Raw genomic sequence first — 21,698 nt, 5'->3', positions numbered from 1 at the left:
TGCTACAGAGGACACAACAAAAAACGTAACTATAAGAAAAATTTACTTAACATTTACCTCAGGAGGAGAAGCAAACCCTTGTCTCCAAGGTGGGATAAAGCTGGCTTCATCTGAATAAGAGCATGAAGATTGGCCTAAAAAAAGTAATTATTAGGCAAATTAACAATTGCAAAATGAGAGTAAATTCTGTTTCTAAAACACCTATATTAAGTACATTATAATTTCACATAATTTTCTATTAAAATTGAGTATTTTAATAATTAAAATTAATTGAATAATTAAAATAATTGAATAAAAATTCATGCCTAAGTATTTTATCATAAAATAATAAACCTTTACCTTGTCTTCACATGCTTCATCAAGAATATCAAGAGCTTCAGAAGAAATCGTTTTGTTTTTATCATGCAGCTGGGTCACTAGTAATTCAATTCCCCAATTATTGAAGAATTCAACATTAGCTCTCAGTAATACTCTTAAATGTTTTGTTGCATATAGCCTGCAGGCCTACAAAGATAAATGAAAAAATAAAAACAAACAAACAAAACCCAAACTTCATGGATAGCCTATTTGGACTTTGCTTTGGGACAGTTTTGCTACTTGAAAATGGCAGAAAAATTGAAGTGAGGTCTAGCCCCTGATATATTTTCTTAATACTTGTAAATAAAATATTTGTTTCAATCTAGCTGCTTCTTCCCCTTTATAGAAAGATATGGGTACTGTGCACAGTTCAGGGGGAGCGACAGAGGTAGAGGGAGAAGCAGACTGCCCACTTAACAGGGAGCCCAATGCGGGGCTCGATCCCAGGACCCTGGGATCATGACCTGAGCCGTGAGCCACCCTGCCACCCAATGGAGGAACTACTATTTTAAAGTAAACTCAAATTCCATCTCATATTCTTAGGATTAATAATTAATTTTGCTTGGTTAAATTTTATGAAGTACTGAATTAACTGGCTATAAAAAAATACAGTTTTGTTGATGTTATACTCACATCAGTGGCTGCAGTAAGGATTTTTGAAAGGATAACTCTCGCCAATCCATCTCTGCTGTAGTCCAAGCTAGAAACGGTCAGTTTCAGTAAGTGATCTTGGTTTTTCAAGGAACAGAGATTAAGGAGACTTAAAAAAAAAAAAAAAAAAGATGAAAATATAAACAAGCATTTCTAAAAGAAAGCATTTAATGATAAATATCAAAGAAAAAAGAGCACAAAGCATCAAGCTAACTCTAATTTTTTTTGTATTTTAATAAAATTTACCAAATACATGTACACAGAATAAAAAACATACCATTTCTCACTACATTAAAAATAAAGTTCAGGAATATACTGAAACAACCTGGGGATACTTACCATTGAAATACGCTGCATTTTTCCAGCATTTTGACTCCATGAGGGTGGCAAGAAAGTGTTCCAATAAATAAAAAGTAGTGTTGACTAAGGGTAGTCAATAAACCATTATTTTGAAGACTTCTTTCAGGCTTCATTCCAGATGAGGCATTGAGCCACTGAACAATATCTTTTACTAGATCTTCTAAGTATCCTTGCCCATCCTAAAAGCAAATACATTATGATATTATTGGAGAAGCACTTAGTGACTATAGTTAGAAAATTAACTTTAATCAAATCCAAAAAACATAATGATAATGATGAAGTGACTAATAACAGATACCAATCACTGAGTATGTTCTCTTAAATTTCATTCAACACAATGCTGCATGAAGATGATATATCTTCCATTTTAAAAAGAGAAAACCAGGTCTTCTATAAGGCACATAAGTTGTCCAAAGTCAAATAACTAGCTAGTGACAGAGTCAGAATTCAAATCTAGGTCTGGGCTCATTCCCTATGTTTCTAAATACAACTTATGCATACTCAGAAATAAAAGGAAGGGGGCAAATTTAATGAAAGACATTTGCTCTGGAAAATATTCAAAGTGCTTATTACTACCTCTTCAGACTCAAGAAGAAATTCTGTAAATTGGCAACCCACAACTGTGAGCTGCTTGGACTTGGCAAAATCCAGATCCAGGTTGGCATATAATTTACTGCTGGGCTTGTAAAAGTAAAGTAGTCTTCGTACAAACCTAAAAGCAAAATAAAATTAGCAATAAAGTAAGAAACCAAAACTACTTTAAAATCTTAACCATAGCTTAAGATAATAATAAGGTTTGAATATGTTTTGGGTTTAAACCACTAGAGTAAATGGCAAGGAATAAACACATTTGGTACATTACACACACACACACACACACACACACACACACACACACAAACAACAAAATACCAAAAACCAACCAAAAAAACAACGTAATTGTCAAGAACAGTTTGTGAAATAAGAATTTTATGGTGAGATGCCTGAAAGAAATAGTAGAAAACAAAGATGCTAGCTGGAAAAATGCAGATATAACATAGTTAGAAGATAGGCTTGGATAAATATGAAGAAGACACCTGAACATAAATTTTCTTCTACTGTATTTTGGGACAATCTTTGTCCCATGTCTCTATACAATAATCCTATACTGGATTAATTTTAAGCAAAATAAATCACACCACAATTCTGTCCGTTTTTCACAATTAGGCAAAAAGCCAAGCACAAACACTGCAGGTAAAATTAAGGCAACTGAATTTATGAAGCAATGAACATAATCTATATTTCAATGTTAAAACTTTCAACATTATGAGCTAAGCTTCCATTTAACTTAGTTCAATTTAATTTCATGCACTACAATCCAAAAATGGTGCCAATTCTAGGATGTGGAGAAACAAAGTTGAATGAGACTTCATCTCTGTTCTCAAGCAGTATGAAAAGTTGATGCTATGCTTCTTTATTCCAATTTAACTTTATATATGTTCCATATAAACTTAATACAGATATTAAGTTAAGTATCATGAGTAGATGAATACAACCAAATAATAATGTTAAGGACATAAATTTTTCAGAAACATGAAGTAAAGGCCCTCTTACTGAATGAGAGCAGTACTGGCAGTGGATTAGTCTAAACTCAGAATGAGTAAAAACGCATGGGGATTCTAGAGAATAGCACAGTGGCTTGAAGTACTGTGTATGCCATGAACATTAGTATGTTTTATGAAAGGTGTGGAGAACGTCAACTTGGTTAAGGGGAATGTAAAGAGGAGGACAAATGGCTAACCCTCCAAAGTCAGATGCAAATGCGAGTAGAAGGAGAATAGTAAAATGGCCATCATTTTGGGAGAGAAACTATGTCCTTATTATGTCATTTTCATACCTTAGGACTAAGATTACAACATGGCTGAAATTACCCCAATTTGAGAAACTTTTATCTGAAGTACTTCATTTGTTCCAAAACTAAAACCAGAATATAAATAACTAGAAAAAGAATTAGCTGATGCTTTTGGGTTATAAGAGTATACACAAAAATGTATACATGTACCTACTGAATACCAACGATTAAAATGTATGTATGTATCTTTAAAACACCAATTATTACTTTTCATGGGTATTAGGCATAATATAATTCAAATCTAATTTCTTTCAATTTAAATGCAAAACAGTTGTTACATACCTGTGCAACTGTTCATCTTTATAGTTTCTTAGATTTACATTTGGCCACTAGAAAAACACAATATGTTATATCATACATGTATTTGTCAATTCCCAAAATATAACTATGATGAATTACAATGAATAATAAAATGAAGCCATAACCAAGAAGTATCCTGTCATACCTTAAGAATGGTCCCTATAAGATTCCAATTCCATTCAAGATTCTCTTTATGTTGAAGAACTTGGCTATCTCTAAGGTTCATTAAAAGAGCTTCCTCTGTATCCTAAAATCATGAGATAGTAGTAAGGAAAATGAAGGCAAATTATCTTCACATTCAGAAAACTAAGTTCAAATTTTAAAAATATAAAGAAAGATTTTTCATTTAAGGATGAATTATCAAGGCTTTTTAACTTTAAAAAGTTATAAAAAACATAGCTCTAGGGACGCCTGGGTGGCTCAGTCGTTAAGCGTCTGCCTTAGGGCGCTTAGGTTCCTGGGATCAAGTCCCGCATCGGCTCCCTGCTCTGCTGGGAGCCTGTTTCTTCCTCTCCCACTCCCCCTGCTTGTGTTCCCCTCTGTCGCTGGCTGTCTCTCTCTGTCAAATAAATAAATAAAATCTTTAAAAAAAAAAAAAATCAGGAAACTAAGTTAAAAATTGCGACATTTCATGTCAGTACCTTAAGAACAAATATATCTTTCTGAACTCGGAGATACTGATCCCGTTTCTGGTGGGTTGCAACTGCTTTCTGAATAATGTGATCTAAATGAAGGCTGTAAGGTTTAGGTCCTCGTTTCTTCATTTCATGGAAGCGTTTTAAGCAGTTCAAAGCTGCACTGGCTCGCCTAATGAAAAAAAAAAACTGAATTAATACTGTAGCAAAGCTAGCGTAATTTTAAACAGATCACTTTGGTAAATTACTCTAGTAAAATATATAAATTCAAGACTAGAGACTGTTACTAAAAAGTAAATTATTTAAACAAATTTGAAACCACAAAAAAAATCAAAAACACTGCTGATCTGTATGAAGAAACACTATGTAGACCCAGCTAACTATGTATTTACCAATCTTTTCTTCTGTGGCGGTGGGCGCTTTTTGTATACTGGTTTTAAGAACTCCTACAAAGTCAGAAACCTAGTTTTCTCTATTTTCTTACAGAAGTTTAAAAATTTGCTTTTCACATTTAAATCCTTAATCCATCCGAAACTGATTTTTGTTTATGGTATAAGGCTGGAATATTTTATTTCCCCCCACCATGTGGATAATTGATGATTCCAGTATCAATTCATACAGTCTCCACCATGGATCTGCAACTGTGAATGGTATCCTTTAAAAAATTTTTAATTTCTTGTTTGTGGTCCATAAAAGCACAGCTTTCAAGAATCTCATAGCAATCAAGTCTCAACTCCAGAACTTCTGGTAAAAACAAATCAGATTTAAAATTTTAAAAGCCTGAGATGGGCTCAGATTGGTAATTATTGAAAGTAAAGAGACCTTGCTGAGCTAAAAAAAACAACAGCAAAAAACTATTATAAGACTATTATTGCTGAAATTTTGAAGGTAGATTTGAATTCTTGATGAACCCTGAAATTCATGGCCATAATCTGACCCAGAGAAGTCAGATCTACCAGGCTTTGGGAAATACATTTTTCCATCATGAAACTACTAAAATAAAAACTGAAAGGGGCACATGGCTGGCATCAGTAGGGCATGAAGCTCTTGATCTCAGGGTTTGAGCCCCACACTGAATATAGAGATAGGTTGCTTAAATAAATAAACTTAAAAAAAGAAAAAGTTGAAAGCTATCATTACTAATGGAAGCCTAGAGTTAGCACTGAGATAATCCCTATTAACTCTTAGTTTATAATACAACTTCATTCTATTAAATAATAGTATATTCACTGGCAGAGTTAAAATTAATAGAATATTATTTATTTATAGTGAGGCCCATATGTGTACTCCTGAATTAATAAAGCTAACTAAACTTTTAAGAAATGTATAACTATCAATAAAAAGTCACAGTTCTGAATAGCTAATGAACTAGATTTCACTAATATTACAAAAAAAAGTCCAAATATATAAATTTCTCAGATCATAATAGGTAGATTTAAAAAAAAAAAAAAGAGAAGAGAAAAAAACACCCCTGGCTTAGATATAATTTTAACCAAATGAAAGAGATTCCTACTAGTGCTTTTCAATCAAGCATCTCCACCTTTACCTTTTAAATTATATTTTATTATTAGCAACGAAATTCCAGCAGAGCTACAGCTGTATTACCATACTTTTGTTTATAAATTGTTTGCAATACCTCCTTCAGATTTAAGAGTTTAGCTTACTTCAATGCCTATAGTATGGGTTACGAACCTCCAAAATTTTTTACTACACATACAAAAGAATACATTGTTACTCTTTGTGCTTTATTAACTTGAAATAGTTTAGACATTAAAGAGCCTAAGTTGCTGCTTAAAACATAAAACAGTCAAAAAATTCTCAAACAACATTTTTAATGATGTGGTAAAAAGTTTATGTCCTTGTCCAGGAACATGCCAGAAAAACTTGATTTTACTAAGCTATAAATACATTGTAGCTTATATTAAATAATACTATCAACTTTCCCTTATCTGAAGGCATTCCAAAAGAATTTCCAAAAAAATAAAAATTTCCAAAGCATAATCTACACACACACACACAGAATTTTAAAAAGAAGAGAACGTCATCTAAATGGGTATTAAATACACCAGGCACAGTCTTTGCTAGAGCTCTGATACTTACAGTCTCTTTTCCTTGGGGATATCGAAAGATGCAGCCATATTCATTAGGGTTGGCAGGCAGTGCAAATGATGGCTGTGTGAATGAGGAAGAATTGTATTTGCCTAAAATGAAACATAATATTTTTAAGAGTTGACAGATAGAAATATTTTATGTTATAGATTATCCATAGATAAAATAGTAAAGGTTTTACTCATGAAAAGAACTTAATGATTCACTTTCCAATACATATTTATAATTTATTTTACCTACTTTCAAGAAGGATGAGACAGAATGAAGATAAAGACTCATATTACAATAATAAAACTCTGAATTTTACAGATCCTTATTATAACATTAAATTTTAATTTTAAGCAGTAACTTAAAATTAATTTAATTACAATTAAACTCAATTCTTAAATGATCTGAAAGGATTACACATCAAAACTTAGATCCAGTGCTATAATGTCACATTAATTCTACTTTCCAAACAAAATCCAGCACTCAATCTGCTTTCTACCAATGAAGTAATTTCATTAAATGTGGCAGCCAGAAAATGTAAGCATAATAAGCAATGAATTAATACCACTAATACTCAAAATGACCAGCGTTTATATTTCAAGGGAATCAAGAATTCTGGTCATAGAGGAAGGAAAAGATGAAATTTATAAAAAAAAGATTCTTCATAAAGAGCAAATAATTCTAGATATTGATAACCTTACAGGAAAAGATATATTAAGAATTAAAATAAAAGGGACGCCTGGGTGGCTCAGTCAGTTAAGCATCCATATTTAGCTCAGGTCGTGATCCCAGGGTCCTGGGATGGAGTCAGCAGGGAGCCTCCTTCTCCCTCTGCCTGCTTCTCCCTCTGCTTGTGCTTGCGTGCGCGCTCTCTCTCTGACAAATAAATAAATAAAAATCTAAAAAAAAAATTAATTAAAAAAATAAAAATAAAATCAGAAAGGACGCCTGGGTGACTCAGCCAGTTAAGCATCTGCCTTCGGCTCAGGTCATGATCCCAGGATCCTGGATCGAGTCCTGCATTGGGCTCCTTGCTGAGAGCCTGCTTCTCTCCCTCTGCCTGCCTCTGCCCCTGCTTGTGCTCTTTCTCTGTCTGACAAATCAATAAAATCTTTAAAAAAATATATCAGATATGAAAACCTGCGGTGTTACTTCTTTCATGGATGGGCTGAAGGAGAACAGAGCATATGGCTACAGAATCCGTTGGTAAACAAGACAGTTATCATTAAACTCTACTAAATTCTCTTTACCTCACTCACAGAGCCCAGCTGTTATGTGGGAAAAAAAACAAAACAAAATACTAGGGGTGGGGAGGACTGAAACAACAAAAACAAAAAGTACTCTGACAATAAGAGAAAATCATAATTTTAAAAGATCTGCCACAAGGTTACTTCTTCCTTAATCAGTTAAAATGGTTTTTATTTAGTATTCTATCAACAAACAGGTGACCTAGAAATAGGAATTCTATCTTGCAAACAATCAGTTCTCCCACTGGTTGATTTGCTGGGAGTAGTGAATGGTTGGATCACCTTTTTAGCTCCTTGTTTCCAGAAGTTACTGATGTCATAAAATCGAGGCAACTACCCCCCCAAAACAAAACAAAAAACCAAAAAAAAAAACCCAAAGAACTCACCTTCTAAACCTCAACTCACAAGTTTGCAGAAAATGTTTTCAAACAAGGGAGTTATACTTAGAATTTTTTTCACAGTTTTCTAAAAATTCAGGCACTGATTGCTGTTATCAATTCCACTGCTGCCTGATTGAAGGAATATCTAGTTTTGTAATTTCTTGCTCCTTAGGCAGCAGGCCTTTCTGAGATACATTAAGATTTACAGGACTCAAAATGTCAACAGCAAAAGTGAGTATTAAAATCAATATCCAGTACTTTTTAATTTTTTACATGTTCCATTTATTAAACTAGCCTATACTATAAATACACACACACACTATATATATACACACACATACATATATGTATAGATAGAAGGCATCAAGGGCTCTTGGCAACGCAAAGACAAACACTCAAAAAACAGCAAATTTACTTTGAGACACTACAAAGTAACATTATTTTGTAAATTAAAACATTAATGGTATGACACACAATCAGAAGTTGCTCAACTTACCATATGTAAAAGCTCTCCTAAAAGGATGGTAGCTCTAACTGAGATATGGTCATCACTGTTCGTTATCACTTCAACCAAACCCTTTGAAAAGAAAAAGAAAATATTATCATTGCAAAATAGTACGTAGGAACACATTTATGCATCATATATGCTTGCTGCTCTGAAAAAACTTTGTCAGAGAAAATTTAAAAAATAAAATAGAATAAAATAAAGTTTATAACTCGTACCTCTAGAAGTCCATTACGAATAAATGCAGAGAGTATCAGTGCCAAATAATTATCCATGAGGTCTGGCCTAGAAATAAATATAGCACAGAAACAGTTTAAATACTGTTCAGTATATTACATAATTTAACATAAAAACAGTAACTGTAATAAATTTGGACTATTTCTCTAAATTCTACCTGGATCTGGCACGATGAGGAAGAATAGTTTTTGCCTCAGCTGCTACAAAGCCATCTGAAAGCCTCCAACTGTCTTGGAATCTGCCTGGATCTAAAATAGTTAAAATTAGGTAGTTAGAAGAAAATGAGAAATTACTAAAACACATTAGTTAACCATCAGCTAGTCAGGCTATAAATAATGTTGTAAAATGTTGGCTAAAAAAATAGACTGAGGGGTGCCTAAGTGGCTCAGTCTGTTTAAGGGTCCACCTCTTGACTTTGGCTCAGGTCATGATCTAGGGGTTGTGGGACTGAGACCCACGTGGGGCTCCTGGCTTAGCAGGAAGTCTGCTGGAGATTTTCTCTCTCCCCTCTCTCTGCTGCCCCCACCCCAGCTAAAATAAATAAATAAATCTTTAAAAAATGTTTAAAAAAAGACTGAAAAGGCATACAGAAAATAAATGATTTATTGATGTACACAGATCTAAACTTCTTTCATTTTGGGACTTAGGAGTCATTTGGCTAAAACAAAATTATAGTGAGAACTAGATAATCTAATTCGAGAATCACATCAGTTTCTTATCTCTGCTCTTTCTTTGTCCATTTTTCTACTAATTTCACTGCTCATTTACAATACCTAGGGCGATGGTAAAGAAATTAATATTTCTTATTTTTAGAAATTTATTTGAGGTCTTATTTTTATATTAATTTAATGCTATGATGATGCAGTAAGAAAATGGTATTCAATATTTAGTTCAGTATTTTGCCTTTGAGGGACTCTGTGTATTAGATAAACCATTTTAATAATCACAGTGTATGAATAGACACAAATGGACTTCAATACTTACCTACACTGAGCAGTGCTTCTATGAATTCTTCAGTCACAACAGGTAGAGGAAGACGAAAGATATCATAGAGCACTTCAAGCAGACCTCGCTGCAAGTGCAAATAAATACAGTTCACTTATTTTTATGGAATGAATCTTTGTTTAAATTTAAAAATTTAAAACAGATGTTTTAAATGTCCTATTCACAGAAGAAAAACTGTTTAAAACAGAACTCCTTATTTTAGAAAACTGCCATTTCGGGCCTATAGTAGAGATAACTAAGTCATGCTTATTACTACATACACGATTTAATCTTTTCAATTAATCTTTTATTATCCCCATTGTAGTACATATGGAGAAATAGATTTACAGGTTAAACGTAATTTGCCCAAGGTCATGGAGCTATGAAGACTAACATCAGGAGTCAAATCTCAGTGGCCAGACTCCAAAAACCATGTTCTTTCACCATCTGTGAAGTAAGCAGTCAAGTGAATTGCTCCAACCTTTAGTTCCCTGCTTATAGATCTTTCCATCTATAATCACATTCCTTCCATTTCCATTGTCTAAAGGCTCTTCAGTTCACATTTTAGGCAAGGAACCCCTAGCTAATATTTTCTAATATTTTTCAACTCCAGGTTTGGCTCAAATAAAGAAAAACAAGAAAAGGGCAAATTTTATTGTTTGAACACAACTAAAAACATTTAAGTGGAAAATGAAGAACTGAAGAGTTCATTTTTTTCCCTCCAATTTCAATTTGTTTTAGCGGTTTGATATAAATTGCTATGCACTAATAATTTAGGAATATATCTAATAAATAAGCATATACATATAACAACCCAATTTTAATGAAAACCACCACTCATATTATAAAAACATAAGTCAGAAGGCATAAGATACATAAATACTGTATTTACTTTTTACTAAGTATATTTCTGTATTGCTTGAATCTTTTACAATGAGAATGCCCTTCTCTATTTGCATTTTTAATGAATAAAGCATAATTAACTTCATATTTTTAATCCAGTTTTTAATTCAGCCATAGTTCTTAACAATATCACTATTTCAAATTATTTGTATTAGCCTTAGGGTTTAACTAGTATTTATTTATGTATTTTATTTATTCATGTTTTTTTTCAATGCTCTATGATACAGATGAATAATTCATGAGGAAAAAGCAACACCTGAAATAATTTTTACAATTAATTTCCTCTGTTAAAAGTCTGGGAATGAAACAATTAGAGTAACTTTTGCCTACCCTTATTTCCATATTTGGTATACAAAGTACTCCAATTAGAGACTGGATCCCGGAGTTGCCAGGTTTACACAAATTAATAATACCTAAAGAGGATAAAAAAGAAAAAAAAAACCAGTGATCTAAATTTCAAAAAAAATCTATAGCAATGTATTCATAATATAAAATCTGTTATATTTTTCCAGATAACTCCAAAATCATGCTATTATTTCATTATCATAAATAACATTTCCCTACTGACTAGAGATTATCAATAATTTTATCATATAAATTCCTTCTTCTATTTGTTGTATACCCAAACAAGTGCATCAATCTGACTGCTTACTACTTCTATTTGCTGATGTGTGATTCTCAGAGTCAGAATATTGGAGAGAGTAGGACAATGTTCTGTCTCTCTTAACCAATACCCCCTTAACCTAAAGTGAAGTGAAAAATTTTGCTTGGCATTTGTCTTTTAAAAGTATAATTCTAAAATTTATTGAATACACGAAAGACTATAACTGGTAGAATTCAAACAATCTGTACAGATTGAAATTTTAAGTGGGAGAATCAAACAATTTAAAGCACATTAATATCATGTCACAAAGGAAGATATGTGAATAGCCAATAAACACATACAAAACATTCAGTATCATTAGTCATTGGGGAAATCTCAGTAACATTCACAATTAGATATCATTACACACCTGCCAGTATGGCTAAAACGTAAGACAACATGAAATGGCTGACAAAGATGCAGAGCAATTAGAACTTGCATATGCTAATGAAAGGAGTGTAAAACAGTGTAAGTATTTTGAGAAAAAGTCTGGCAGTTTCTTATAAAACTAAACATATATCCACCTTGTGACTCAGTAATTCCATTTGGTTATTTACCCAAGGCAAATGGATAGCTCATGTCCACAGAAAGACTTTTTGATCACCCAGGTAATCATTAGCACATTGACTTACAAACAGTCAATTTTAGTAATTTTGCACAAATCCCTCTCACTCTAATAATAACATACAAAGTTAAGACTAGGTTAACATCTAAATTAGATGCTGTAATAGTAATTTAATATTTGAAAAAATAATCAAGTTTTTCTTATTAAGCAGCACAGAGTACTTACCTGCCCATGACCGGAATGTTGCTATGATTCCCATTTTACTGGCTAGAAACCTCGCTTCTCTGTCTTCTCTTGGGGGGGGGGGGGCACAAGGGGCAGAGATCAAAGAAATTAAATGTTAAAATAAAAAGTGAGATTTTCCTCTACTGTATCAGGAAAAAAAACTATCACTAGTTAACATTTAAATATTTTCACAGGAAATAAAACATTAAAAAAAATTATACACTGATCCCCCCACCCCAATTTAAAACTCCCAACATAGTTTAAAATAAGTTATAAATTCCACTTTCAATTTAGTTCTAATTTTCCTGCTCTTTCTGAAAACTATTCTTAGATACTTAACACCTTTAATTCAGCACTACAGACAACACCGCCCTATTTAATAAGCATCCCTGTCAAAAGGCTACCCCTTAGCAAAGAAAATTATCTCTTACTTTTACCACATGTATTCCTTTTTTAAAGTTTCTTTGTTTGCTAGGTATGTATGTATGTAATCGCTATACCCAGTGTAGGGCTTGAACTCATGACCTCAAGATCAAGAGTCACATTTTCTTCTCATTGAGCCAGCCAGGTTCCCTAGCACATATATCCTCTTACTTGAAAATTCTTGCCCCAAATTTATTTCAACATTTCTTTTCTTTTTTTCTTTTTCCTTTTCTTATTTCAGCATTTCTAACATGCAAGCTCAACAACCCATATAGTCACTGATACAACTAGATATTATTAATATCACCAGCTATTTTCTTCTAATTGTGTATCTAAATATCTCACCATTCTTTCTTATGCAATAGTTACAATTAATTAATCAAGCAACAGAACTACTTATATTCATTAAATATTTCCTACGTATGGCTTATGGCCAGTTTCAATACTTAACAGCAATCTTAGACTATTTATGCCACCTCAACCACCACTACTCTCAACTGTGTTTTTTCCTGTGATTTTTGTCTTCCCTAATAAAGTCCTTAACAGTTGTGAGAACACAGAAACCCAGAGAACTGGGAAAGAAAAAACAGAGGGGTTGAATTACAAAAAAAAAAAAGAGAGAGAGAGAGAGAGACAAAATCAAGTTAAAGAACAGTGAGTAATCAGTCTGCAAAAGAGAAATGAAACACTTAAAAAGACATACAAACAAGCCACACTAAGCTCTGCAGCATCAAATGAGAATTTAACAGAAACTAAAATGAGGAGATGGGGTGGTGGAAGAAGTGAGAACTGGACAATTATGGGATAAAGCTTTCAGTCCTCCTTCTCTTAAAAATGTTAGTGACGGGTGCCTGGGTGGCTCCGATGGTTGGGTGTCTGCCTTAGACTCGGGACATGATCTCCAGGTCCTGGGACTAAGCCTCACTTTGGGCTCCCAGCTCAGCGGGGAGTCTGCTTCTCCCTCTTCCTCTGTTCTGCCTCTTCCCCTGCTTGTACTCTCTCCATTTCTCTCTCTCTAATAAATGAATAAATCTTAAAAAAAAATGTTAGTGACAGGAGCGCCTGGGTGGCTCAGTCGGTTAAGCACCCAACTCTTGATTTTGTCTCAGGTCATGATCTAGGGTCATAGAAAGAGCTCTGCATCAGGATCCAGGTTGAATGTGGAGCCTGCTTAAAATTCTCTTTCTCTCTCTCTCTGACCCTCCCCCCTGCTTATACTCGCTCTCTCTCCAAAACAAAACAAAAACAAAAGTGACTGCCTGGTAATCAATTCTCTAACCTATTCAATAAATTTTTAGTATTTTTTTTTTTTTAAATCACTCCATTTTCCCTTGTTCCCTGGCCATAATGTACCCATATTCCAGAAATACCCATACTCCAGGAACTAAATGAAAGTAAAGAACCAAACAGGTAAGGAAGGATTTTGGTGGAATGTACTTTCCCCCTCCAACTCCAAAAAATAGCCAGGCTCATCTCTCACTCATCCTGGTAGGCAGAATTCTAAAAATATCTGCCATCCCCTCAAGATTCCATGCCCTAATCCCTGGATCCTGTGAATATGGTATCGTTGTCATGACTGTGACTAATTTAATGTTATATAGCCTGGCAGATCTTAAAAGACAGGGAGATCATCTGGTACGCTTGGTCTAACTGGAGTTTTCACTAGCTAGTGGCAGAAGAGAAAGTCAGAGAGATTCAAAGCAAAGGATTCGAGGAATTTCTGCTCTGTTTGAAGACAGAGGAGCCACATGCCAAGGAAAGAGGATGGCCTCTGGAAGCTGAGAGTCCCCAGCTGACAGCAAGGAAACAGAGACCTCAGTTTTACAACAGCAAGGAAGAAAATTCTGCCAACAACCTGAATGAGGTTGGAAATGGATTTTTCATCAGAACTTCCAGATAAGAGCTATGCCAGACTTCTGACCTACTGAACTGTCAGCTAATAAATTGATGTTATTTTAAGTTGCTACATTCATAGTAATTTGTCATGTAACCGTGGAAAGTGCATTTCTCCCATCAATAAGGAGAATGTTAAGGGTCATAGGGAAAAGCCAGGAAAGGGGCCTAAGAATCCCAATTCACAACTTAGCAGGAGTAAGATCTGAGAAGTCTTACACAGAGAGCATCTATTTTGATTTCTTAGCTCAGGTCATGAAGTGTTAGGGTGTGATCAGTCCACAGTGACAGGAGTAATTAAAGATATAAAACCACTATTTTCCATAAAAATGAAAAACAATGAAAAACGAAAAACAACAGAAATATCCCCATTTCACAATATTCTCAAACTTAAGAATTTAAAATTATATACTATCAAATAAGTGCTTATGTCTGCAACCCAACAATCCTACTAGAAAAACACTTCATAGCATATTTATCGTAATAGCACCATCTGTAAAATCTTCACAGATAATACATTAATACATTGATCCCTGAATCAATTTATAGTTATCCCAGAATATCTCCAAAAAGATGTTGAAAATTACCCTGCCTCATTTCTAGAAAACAACCTTTATTCTATCTGCTTTTATCCCCCCAATAACCTTACTTATTCTACAGAATATAGCTTTCTGCTTACTCAGTTTGTTAAGGCAGCTCTTCATTCTATTCCCTGTTGTTATTTCATTCTTTTAGTCTCTCAATGTAATTATGCTAAAAATACATACAACAGAAAAATAATTAAAGATCTAGGTTTCCACTGTAGCCTATCTTACACTATTTTAAATAAGAGATTAATTCTGAGGCTAAATTTCTCATAATTTAAAAAATTTTTAAAGATTTTATTTATTTATTTGACAGAGACAGCAAGAGAGGGAACACAAGCAAAGGGAGTGGGAGAGGGAGAAGCAGGCTTCCTGCAGAGCAGGGAGAGCCCGATGCAAGGCTCGATCCCATCATGACTTGAGCCGAAGGCAGACACCTAACGGCTGAGCCACCCAGGCGCCCCATAATTTTTAATTTTTTAAACCACAACTAATTATATTATGAGAACCACAATGTAAGTCGGAGAAATAGAAAATTTAAACTCACACTGCTCTGACTCTATATGCAATCAGGCAAATCTAAAAGCTTTAAAAGCAACATACACACTTCCTTAAAAATTACTAGGAACAAATGGTACTTACTTGAGTTGTCCTTCAGCTGTATCTGGACTATGTCTGTAGTGAAAATCAGTATAGGGTGCTAAAATTCGCTAATAAAAAAAAGGAGAAAAAGAAGAAGAAAAAAGAGTCCTTATTATAAAACACATTGTTCCTGTAACAAGCTAAAATTAATTTCATTTTTTCTGTATCTTTATTGGGTATGCTGTTTGAGAAACTTAGTTCTTCAAACTCATCATCAAGGAATATATGAGTGATTTTTTATTTTTAAGATTTTATTTATTTGACAGAGAGAGAGAGAGAGAGAGACTGAGCGCATGAGAAGGGTGGAGGAGCAAGGGGAGAGGGAGAAGCAGGCTCCCCGCTGACCAAGGAGCCAGATACGGCCTCAATCCCAGGACCCCGGGATCATGACCTGAGCTGAAGGCAGATCAGACTGAGCCACCCAGGCACCCAATTTGAGCGATTTTTTAATGTACAAATTAAATTTCTAAACTTTAAAATTGAGGTATAACATACATATATAAAACAGTGCACAAACCATGAATGTAAGGTTTGGTGTATTTTCTCAAACTAAGCCCATTCCTGTAACTAGCACCAGATGAAGAAAATATTAGCATTCTTAAAGCCTCCTTATTCCCTCTTTAGATTCAGTCACTACCTACCCCAAGATTATTATCCTGACTTTTAAAACTATAACTTAGTTTTGCTTACTTTTGAACATTATTAAGTGGTTCTATTTTATAAATTATATTCTCCTTTTGGTGCTAGTATTAACCTAATCTACATAAAATTCTAATGATTTAGACAGACATGCTAGAGAACAATACATCTTTTATACTTTGCATAATTTCATACCCAAATATAAACAAATCTGTGGTTTAATCTTACTCTGAATGGTATCTGCAATGGACAACAATATAGTACATTCACAGATAAATTATAAGATTAATTTGCGGTAATTCTGTTCCAACCTCCACTACATACTTTATTATAAAAAAAGAGTACAAAGCAGTCTTATTATTTTAGACTGTAAAAAACACTGTAGTAAAAAAAATTAAACTGTAGCGTATTTTAAAAAGAAAGATTCATATTCTATTTCTTTCAAGTATATATGGTCATTAGTTGCTATCAAGCGCTTCTAAATTCAGAGAATTTTAGCACGGGTTAATAAATAAATAGTATATAATTAGCAGGAGCTATTCACAAAATTAACATAATAGAGTTCTTAAAAAGAAATGGTTCTCTTAAACAAGTAGGCAAATGTATATACAACCTTACTTGTGCTGTAACTGGCTTAAAACTACTTCACTTTATATGTTGATGAAATATTCTTGAGAATAATATTTTCAGTTCAGTCTAAACTCAATGAGCTATAAAATATTGCTGGGGATAAGTCAATCTTAGTTTATGTTTGATAATTAACGTGCTACATCTATTAACTTAAAAATTTCAAAGTAAGACTATGCATATATTTAAAGTCATATTGTAAAACTAGAAAAGGATATCGAAGTTCCTACCTCTAATTCTACATCAGCTCGCACATACTGTCGGGTCTTTGGATGATTAAGGAGGTGCAAAATTGTAGTAATTAGGGCCTCATTTATTCGACTTAATTGGCAATCAATCACATTTTTCAGGATGGTGTTCAGTCCACCTCGAAGGGCCACCACCTCTGGATTCTGAAGTGCTAAAATAAAAAAGAAAACCTTAATAAAGCATATAGTAGATACCTAATAAACAGTAATCAGAAATCTGGGATTTTATCTTGAAACAATTTCCTTTCTGACTTGAAGAACTTTCTAGTCAAAGACATTTAAAATGGGGATAAAATGTATCTAATAAGAGTCACGGACTATACTTTTCCCAAAACCCTGATTTTTTTTTTTAATGTCTTTGAATTGCTTTTTTATATCCTTTGTCTATTTTTTACTGGAATGGTTCTTCTTTCCTATCAATTGCAAGAAGTTGTTCATTTAATGGGAATATATATTAGCCTTTCATCTATTTCATATCTTTTATCTGCTTTTCAATTTAACTTTAGATTTTAATCTCAGATTTTAAACTCTGAAACTCGTCCCTTACTTCAAAGATCAGACATTTTCTGTTCATGCCCGCACATATATGTGTGTGTTTTAAATGAGTTCATGATTAACATTCCAGTTTTCAATCTGTCAGGAAATTGAGTTTTGCCTAATATTGATAAACTCAATCTTTTTCCAAATGTTTAATAAATTATTCCAGCATGATTCCCAAACTGATTTTTATCCTTTTGATGTACTAAAGTATTCTATATACCAGAGTCTGCAACTCAATTCCTTTTCATTTTTCTCTCTCTTAATAACCTAGTTTAATAATTTTTATAAAAATACACTTAAAAAAAACCCTTTCCCTTCCCTTCCATTATTGTTTCTCAAAAATGTTTCTGTTTATCCTAAGTTCAGAATTAGGTCTCCTCTATTTTTTCTAAATTGAGGTATATATAATTATGTACAGCAAAATTCACAGATCTTAATAGTACAGTTCAATAAATTCTGAACAATTTTTATACTCTTGTAACCAATATCCAAGAAATTTCATCATCCTAGAAAGTTCCCTCATATCACTTTTCAATCAGTATCCCCTCCACTGCACAACTAATGTTCTCATTTCTACATTACTAAGAATCAACTTGACAAATTCAAGTGTCAAAAGTACCCCTTCCCTCCGCCAAACACATGCACAAGTCATACGTATTTCTTATGAAGTTTTGTTATATATAGTTTTCTTTTCTACTTCGGAAATAGTATCTTTTTTCTCTAACACATTTACTGATTCTATTGCTGAAACAGAAAATAAATCTATCGAATTTGTATTTTCATGTTTCTAATCTCTTGAATTACTTAAGTTCTGTTTGTCAGTTGAGTCAGAGTTTTCTAGATATATCATCTACAATACGTAAACTTCATTTATTATTTTAATTTACTACCCTGGCTGAAAATTTTTAGCAATATTAACTTAATTAGCAATTCAAAGTTTATAGTATTTACAGGGATCCAGCATTAAGAATAATACAGTGCTGATCTGAAATAAGTATTCTAGAATGTTAACAAAGGAAGCTTTTATTTATTTTATATATGTGTATAGGTATGTGTGTATATCTATGTGTATATGCATATAAAATGATAGCTTCATTAAAAAATTGGTAGGTTCCAATATTTTAATACTTCCAATTAGATTACGTTATATAAGAACTCTGTTCCTTGAAGCAATTTTTTTAAGAAAACTACATGAATGAGTCTTTTTGGAGGCAATTACTTCATCAAGTACTTCTATGGTTTTTATCTATTGTGTTTTCTATTTTTTGAGTCAACTCTGGAAATAAAATTTTCTCCGAAAACCCATTCACTTCAATAAGATTTTCAAATACTTATAAAAGATATTTCATAATTTTAAAAAACTATTATTTTCTTCCTCATTTGTATATTAATCTTTTGTTTCCTGACTTACATGATTTTTAAACATTAGTGTATGTTTGTGTACCTGTGTATGTTTCTCTCCAACTAACATGGATTATTTTAAATTATCAATCTTATTATCTAATTAGGACTCTTAATCTCATTGTTGCTTTCCTCCTGCTTACCTTAAAATTGATTTTCTTTCCTCCTGTTTCTATTTTCTTGGACTCATGTACTTATTTTCATTTCAATTAAGCTCTTTGCTTAATTATGAAAGCATTTTATGATAAGAAGTTAACTCCGAGTATAGCTTTTCAAGCATCCCATACACTGACATGTAAATTTTTATTATTTTCAAAATGTCCTTAATTAACTTTTTTACTTTGTCTTTAAATCAATATGTACTGTGAACGGTAGCTTTAAATCTTCAATAATAGGGCTTGATTCTCTTAATTTAGTTTACGATTTTGTTATTAACTTATTTATTATATCAAGAGTGAATGGAATCTACACCAGCTCTACTTTTGGTGGGAGAAAATTATCTTCTCTTGTCATTTAAAATTGTATTTTTTGGTTTTAAGTGAGGTTGAACTTTTTAAATAAGTTGATTAGCCATGTATTTCTTTGAGAATTATTTATTTTTCCTACTGATCTGTATATAAATAAGTTATTTACCTATCATGTTTGTAACATTTATTTTTTGTTTGCTCTGGCACTGCATGTTTTTTTGTTTCCTTATAATAAAATCTATAGTTGCTGAAATCTGTTTATTTCTTTTGATAATTTAAGACTCTTTTTCCTTACAATGATCAGATAAATGCTCATCCATTTTTTCCATTTTTCCCCATTTAACTCTTTAATCCTTTTGCATTTAGATTTTTTTTAATGTATGACAGACTGTTTTTTAACCCACATCAAGATATACTGCAGTTAACTAATATCTGAGAACCAGATTCTAAGCAATTTTATTCTGAACACTGGAATGTGGACAATTCCTATATTCCTATAAACTAAATTTTCATATCTTTGTAGCAATAACTAAAAATTAATAATGAAGGGGGGGTAAACAGAAGGGGGAATGAACCACGAGAGGCTATGGACTCTGGGAAACAAACTGAGGGTTTCAGAGGGGAGGGGGACGAGGGGACGGGCTAGCCCGGTGATGGGTATTAAGGAGGGCACATATTGCACGGAGCACTGGGTGTTACATGCAAACAATGAACCATGGAACACTACATCAAAAACTAATGACATACTGTATGGTGACTGACATAACATAATAAAAGATTAAAAAAAAAATTCACATATGAAAGGCATTTTAAAATGTTGTATTTTTATATTCGTTCTAAAACACTACATTTTTATTATGTGGAGAAAATTCTGACCCAGTTCACATTAAAAAATGTTACATTCTTATATATATACTTCCTAAAATGCTTCATTTTTATTACTTGAAGAAAATTCTGACCTAGTTCACAGATAATGGCAATGCATGCTCGGACCATTCTGTCTCTTTCTTGAAGTCCATCATTTCCAACTGCTATTAATGAGTTGGCCACAGAGCTAGGAAACAAGGAAGCATTCACAGTAATCATCTGTAACAGGGAGGAATCAGAAAAAGAAGTTATTTACTTCATAATACATGTTTAAAACCAATTTTGTTCATATTGAGGTGTTTATAACCATAGAACATTTATAAGATCCAGGCATCAATTTTAATCTTCTTCATATGAACATTTCAAAGGATTACTGTAACTAATAATCGGTGCAATAAATGTTAATAATCGTTACTATGGAAAAATGTTGGCTTTTTAGTTCAGACTATAAATCAATTAAATGACAAGATTAAATGTTTCTGAGATTCTAAGCTCCTCTCAAATAGGAACTATATTTTATACAACTGTTCAGTACCTAGACAAAGGAAATCAGTGGTAACAACAGCTGTCAACACACTACTGTACTATTCCATTCCTGACTCTTCCCCATATACAATCTCCACCAAGTCCTGTCCTACCAATTCACCTAACTATCCATATTCTCTCTCCCATCAAACTCTAATTTGGGTCCTCATTCTTTCTCACTTTAATAGACGCTTAATAATCTGCAACAGACGCTTAATAACAGACGCTTAATAATCTCCCTATCTCTAACCATCACTTGTTGCTATGCCAAAAGGTAAAGTTAGTAACCCATAATCTAGTTTTAATATTTCAAAAAGTAGGATGCAAATAGTAAGTTTCTGGTGACAAAACTTTGGACGAATCCTACTTTAAATGAAAAGTTTAATTGGCAAGAATATATTTGGAATACTGAAAACAGATAACATATCTTCAGTTTGAAAATTAGAAAGAAAACAAATTATGTTGTTAATGACTGTTTAATAAGCAAAGACTGGTAGATGAACAATTTCAAAATAACAGGTCTCTGGAGTAGGGATAATTGATCTGTATTGGATGTTACTGGATTTATAATCCTATGTATCAAGGGCAAGTGATTCCCTAAATTAATCCCGTTCAACTGTAAAAAATCTATGGTATGTTAATCTCTTACTACATGAATAAAGAAATAATATATGAGCAAAATTGATGGCTTAAGTTAGGAAGGCAGTGAGCAGATTTTCAATTGGATAAAGAGAAGTAACAGCTGAAAATTGGGAAAATTATATAGAAAATGACAGAGACAAAAACCAGGAAGAATTCTCTGGACTATTTGAGGAGAGAAAGGGGGCGGGGGCGAATCAGACACACTGAAAACAAGCACAAA

The 21,698-nt window shown here is 33.0% G+C and overlaps 1 protein-coding gene across 2 annotated transcripts in view; it reads right to left on the bottom strand.

Moving 5' to 3' along the window:
* RICTOR (RPTOR independent companion of MTOR complex 2) overlaps positions 1–21,698 on the bottom strand; it is a 111,811-nt gene that overhangs the window by 28,993 nt on the left and 61,120 nt on the right. For both annotated transcript variants that reach the window (XM_040630489.1, XM_040630490.1), the window contains exons 7-24: positions 20,404–20,530; positions 17,019–17,188; positions 15,523–15,590; positions 11,981–12,048; positions 10,878–10,960; positions 9,645–9,732; positions 8,818–8,908; positions 8,642–8,708; positions 8,415–8,495; positions 6,295–6,395; positions 4,201–4,366; positions 3,705–3,806; positions 3,542–3,588; positions 1,945–2,080; positions 1,348–1,547; positions 991–1,117; positions 340–504; positions 58–134 (exon numbers count right to left, since the gene is read on the bottom strand). In XM_040630489.1, coding sequence (XP_040486423.1) covers positions 58–134; positions 340–504; positions 991–1,117; positions 1,348–1,547; positions 1,945–2,080; positions 3,542–3,588; positions 3,705–3,806; positions 4,201–4,366; positions 6,295–6,395; positions 8,415–8,495; positions 8,642–8,708; positions 8,818–8,908; positions 9,645–9,732; positions 10,878–10,960; positions 11,981–12,048; positions 15,523–15,590; positions 17,019–17,188; positions 20,404–20,530 — 1,964 coding nt within the window. The remainder of the gene's footprint in view (positions 1–57; positions 135–339; positions 505–990; positions 1,118–1,347; positions 1,548–1,944; positions 2,081–3,541; positions 3,589–3,704; positions 3,807–4,200; positions 4,367–6,294; positions 6,396–8,414; positions 8,496–8,641; positions 8,709–8,817; positions 8,909–9,644; positions 9,733–10,877; positions 10,961–11,980; positions 12,049–15,522; positions 15,591–17,018; positions 17,189–20,403; positions 20,531–21,698) is intronic.

The sequence above is a fragment of the Ursus maritimus genome, unplaced genomic scaffold, assembly GCF_017311325.1.
Source record: "Ursus maritimus isolate PB19 unplaced genomic scaffold, ASM1731132v1 scaffold_15, whole genome shotgun sequence".
Taxonomy (NCBI): Eukaryota; Metazoa; Chordata; class Mammalia; order Carnivora; family Ursidae; genus Ursus; species Ursus maritimus.
This window is presented reverse-complemented; position numbering and strand designations above follow the sequence as displayed.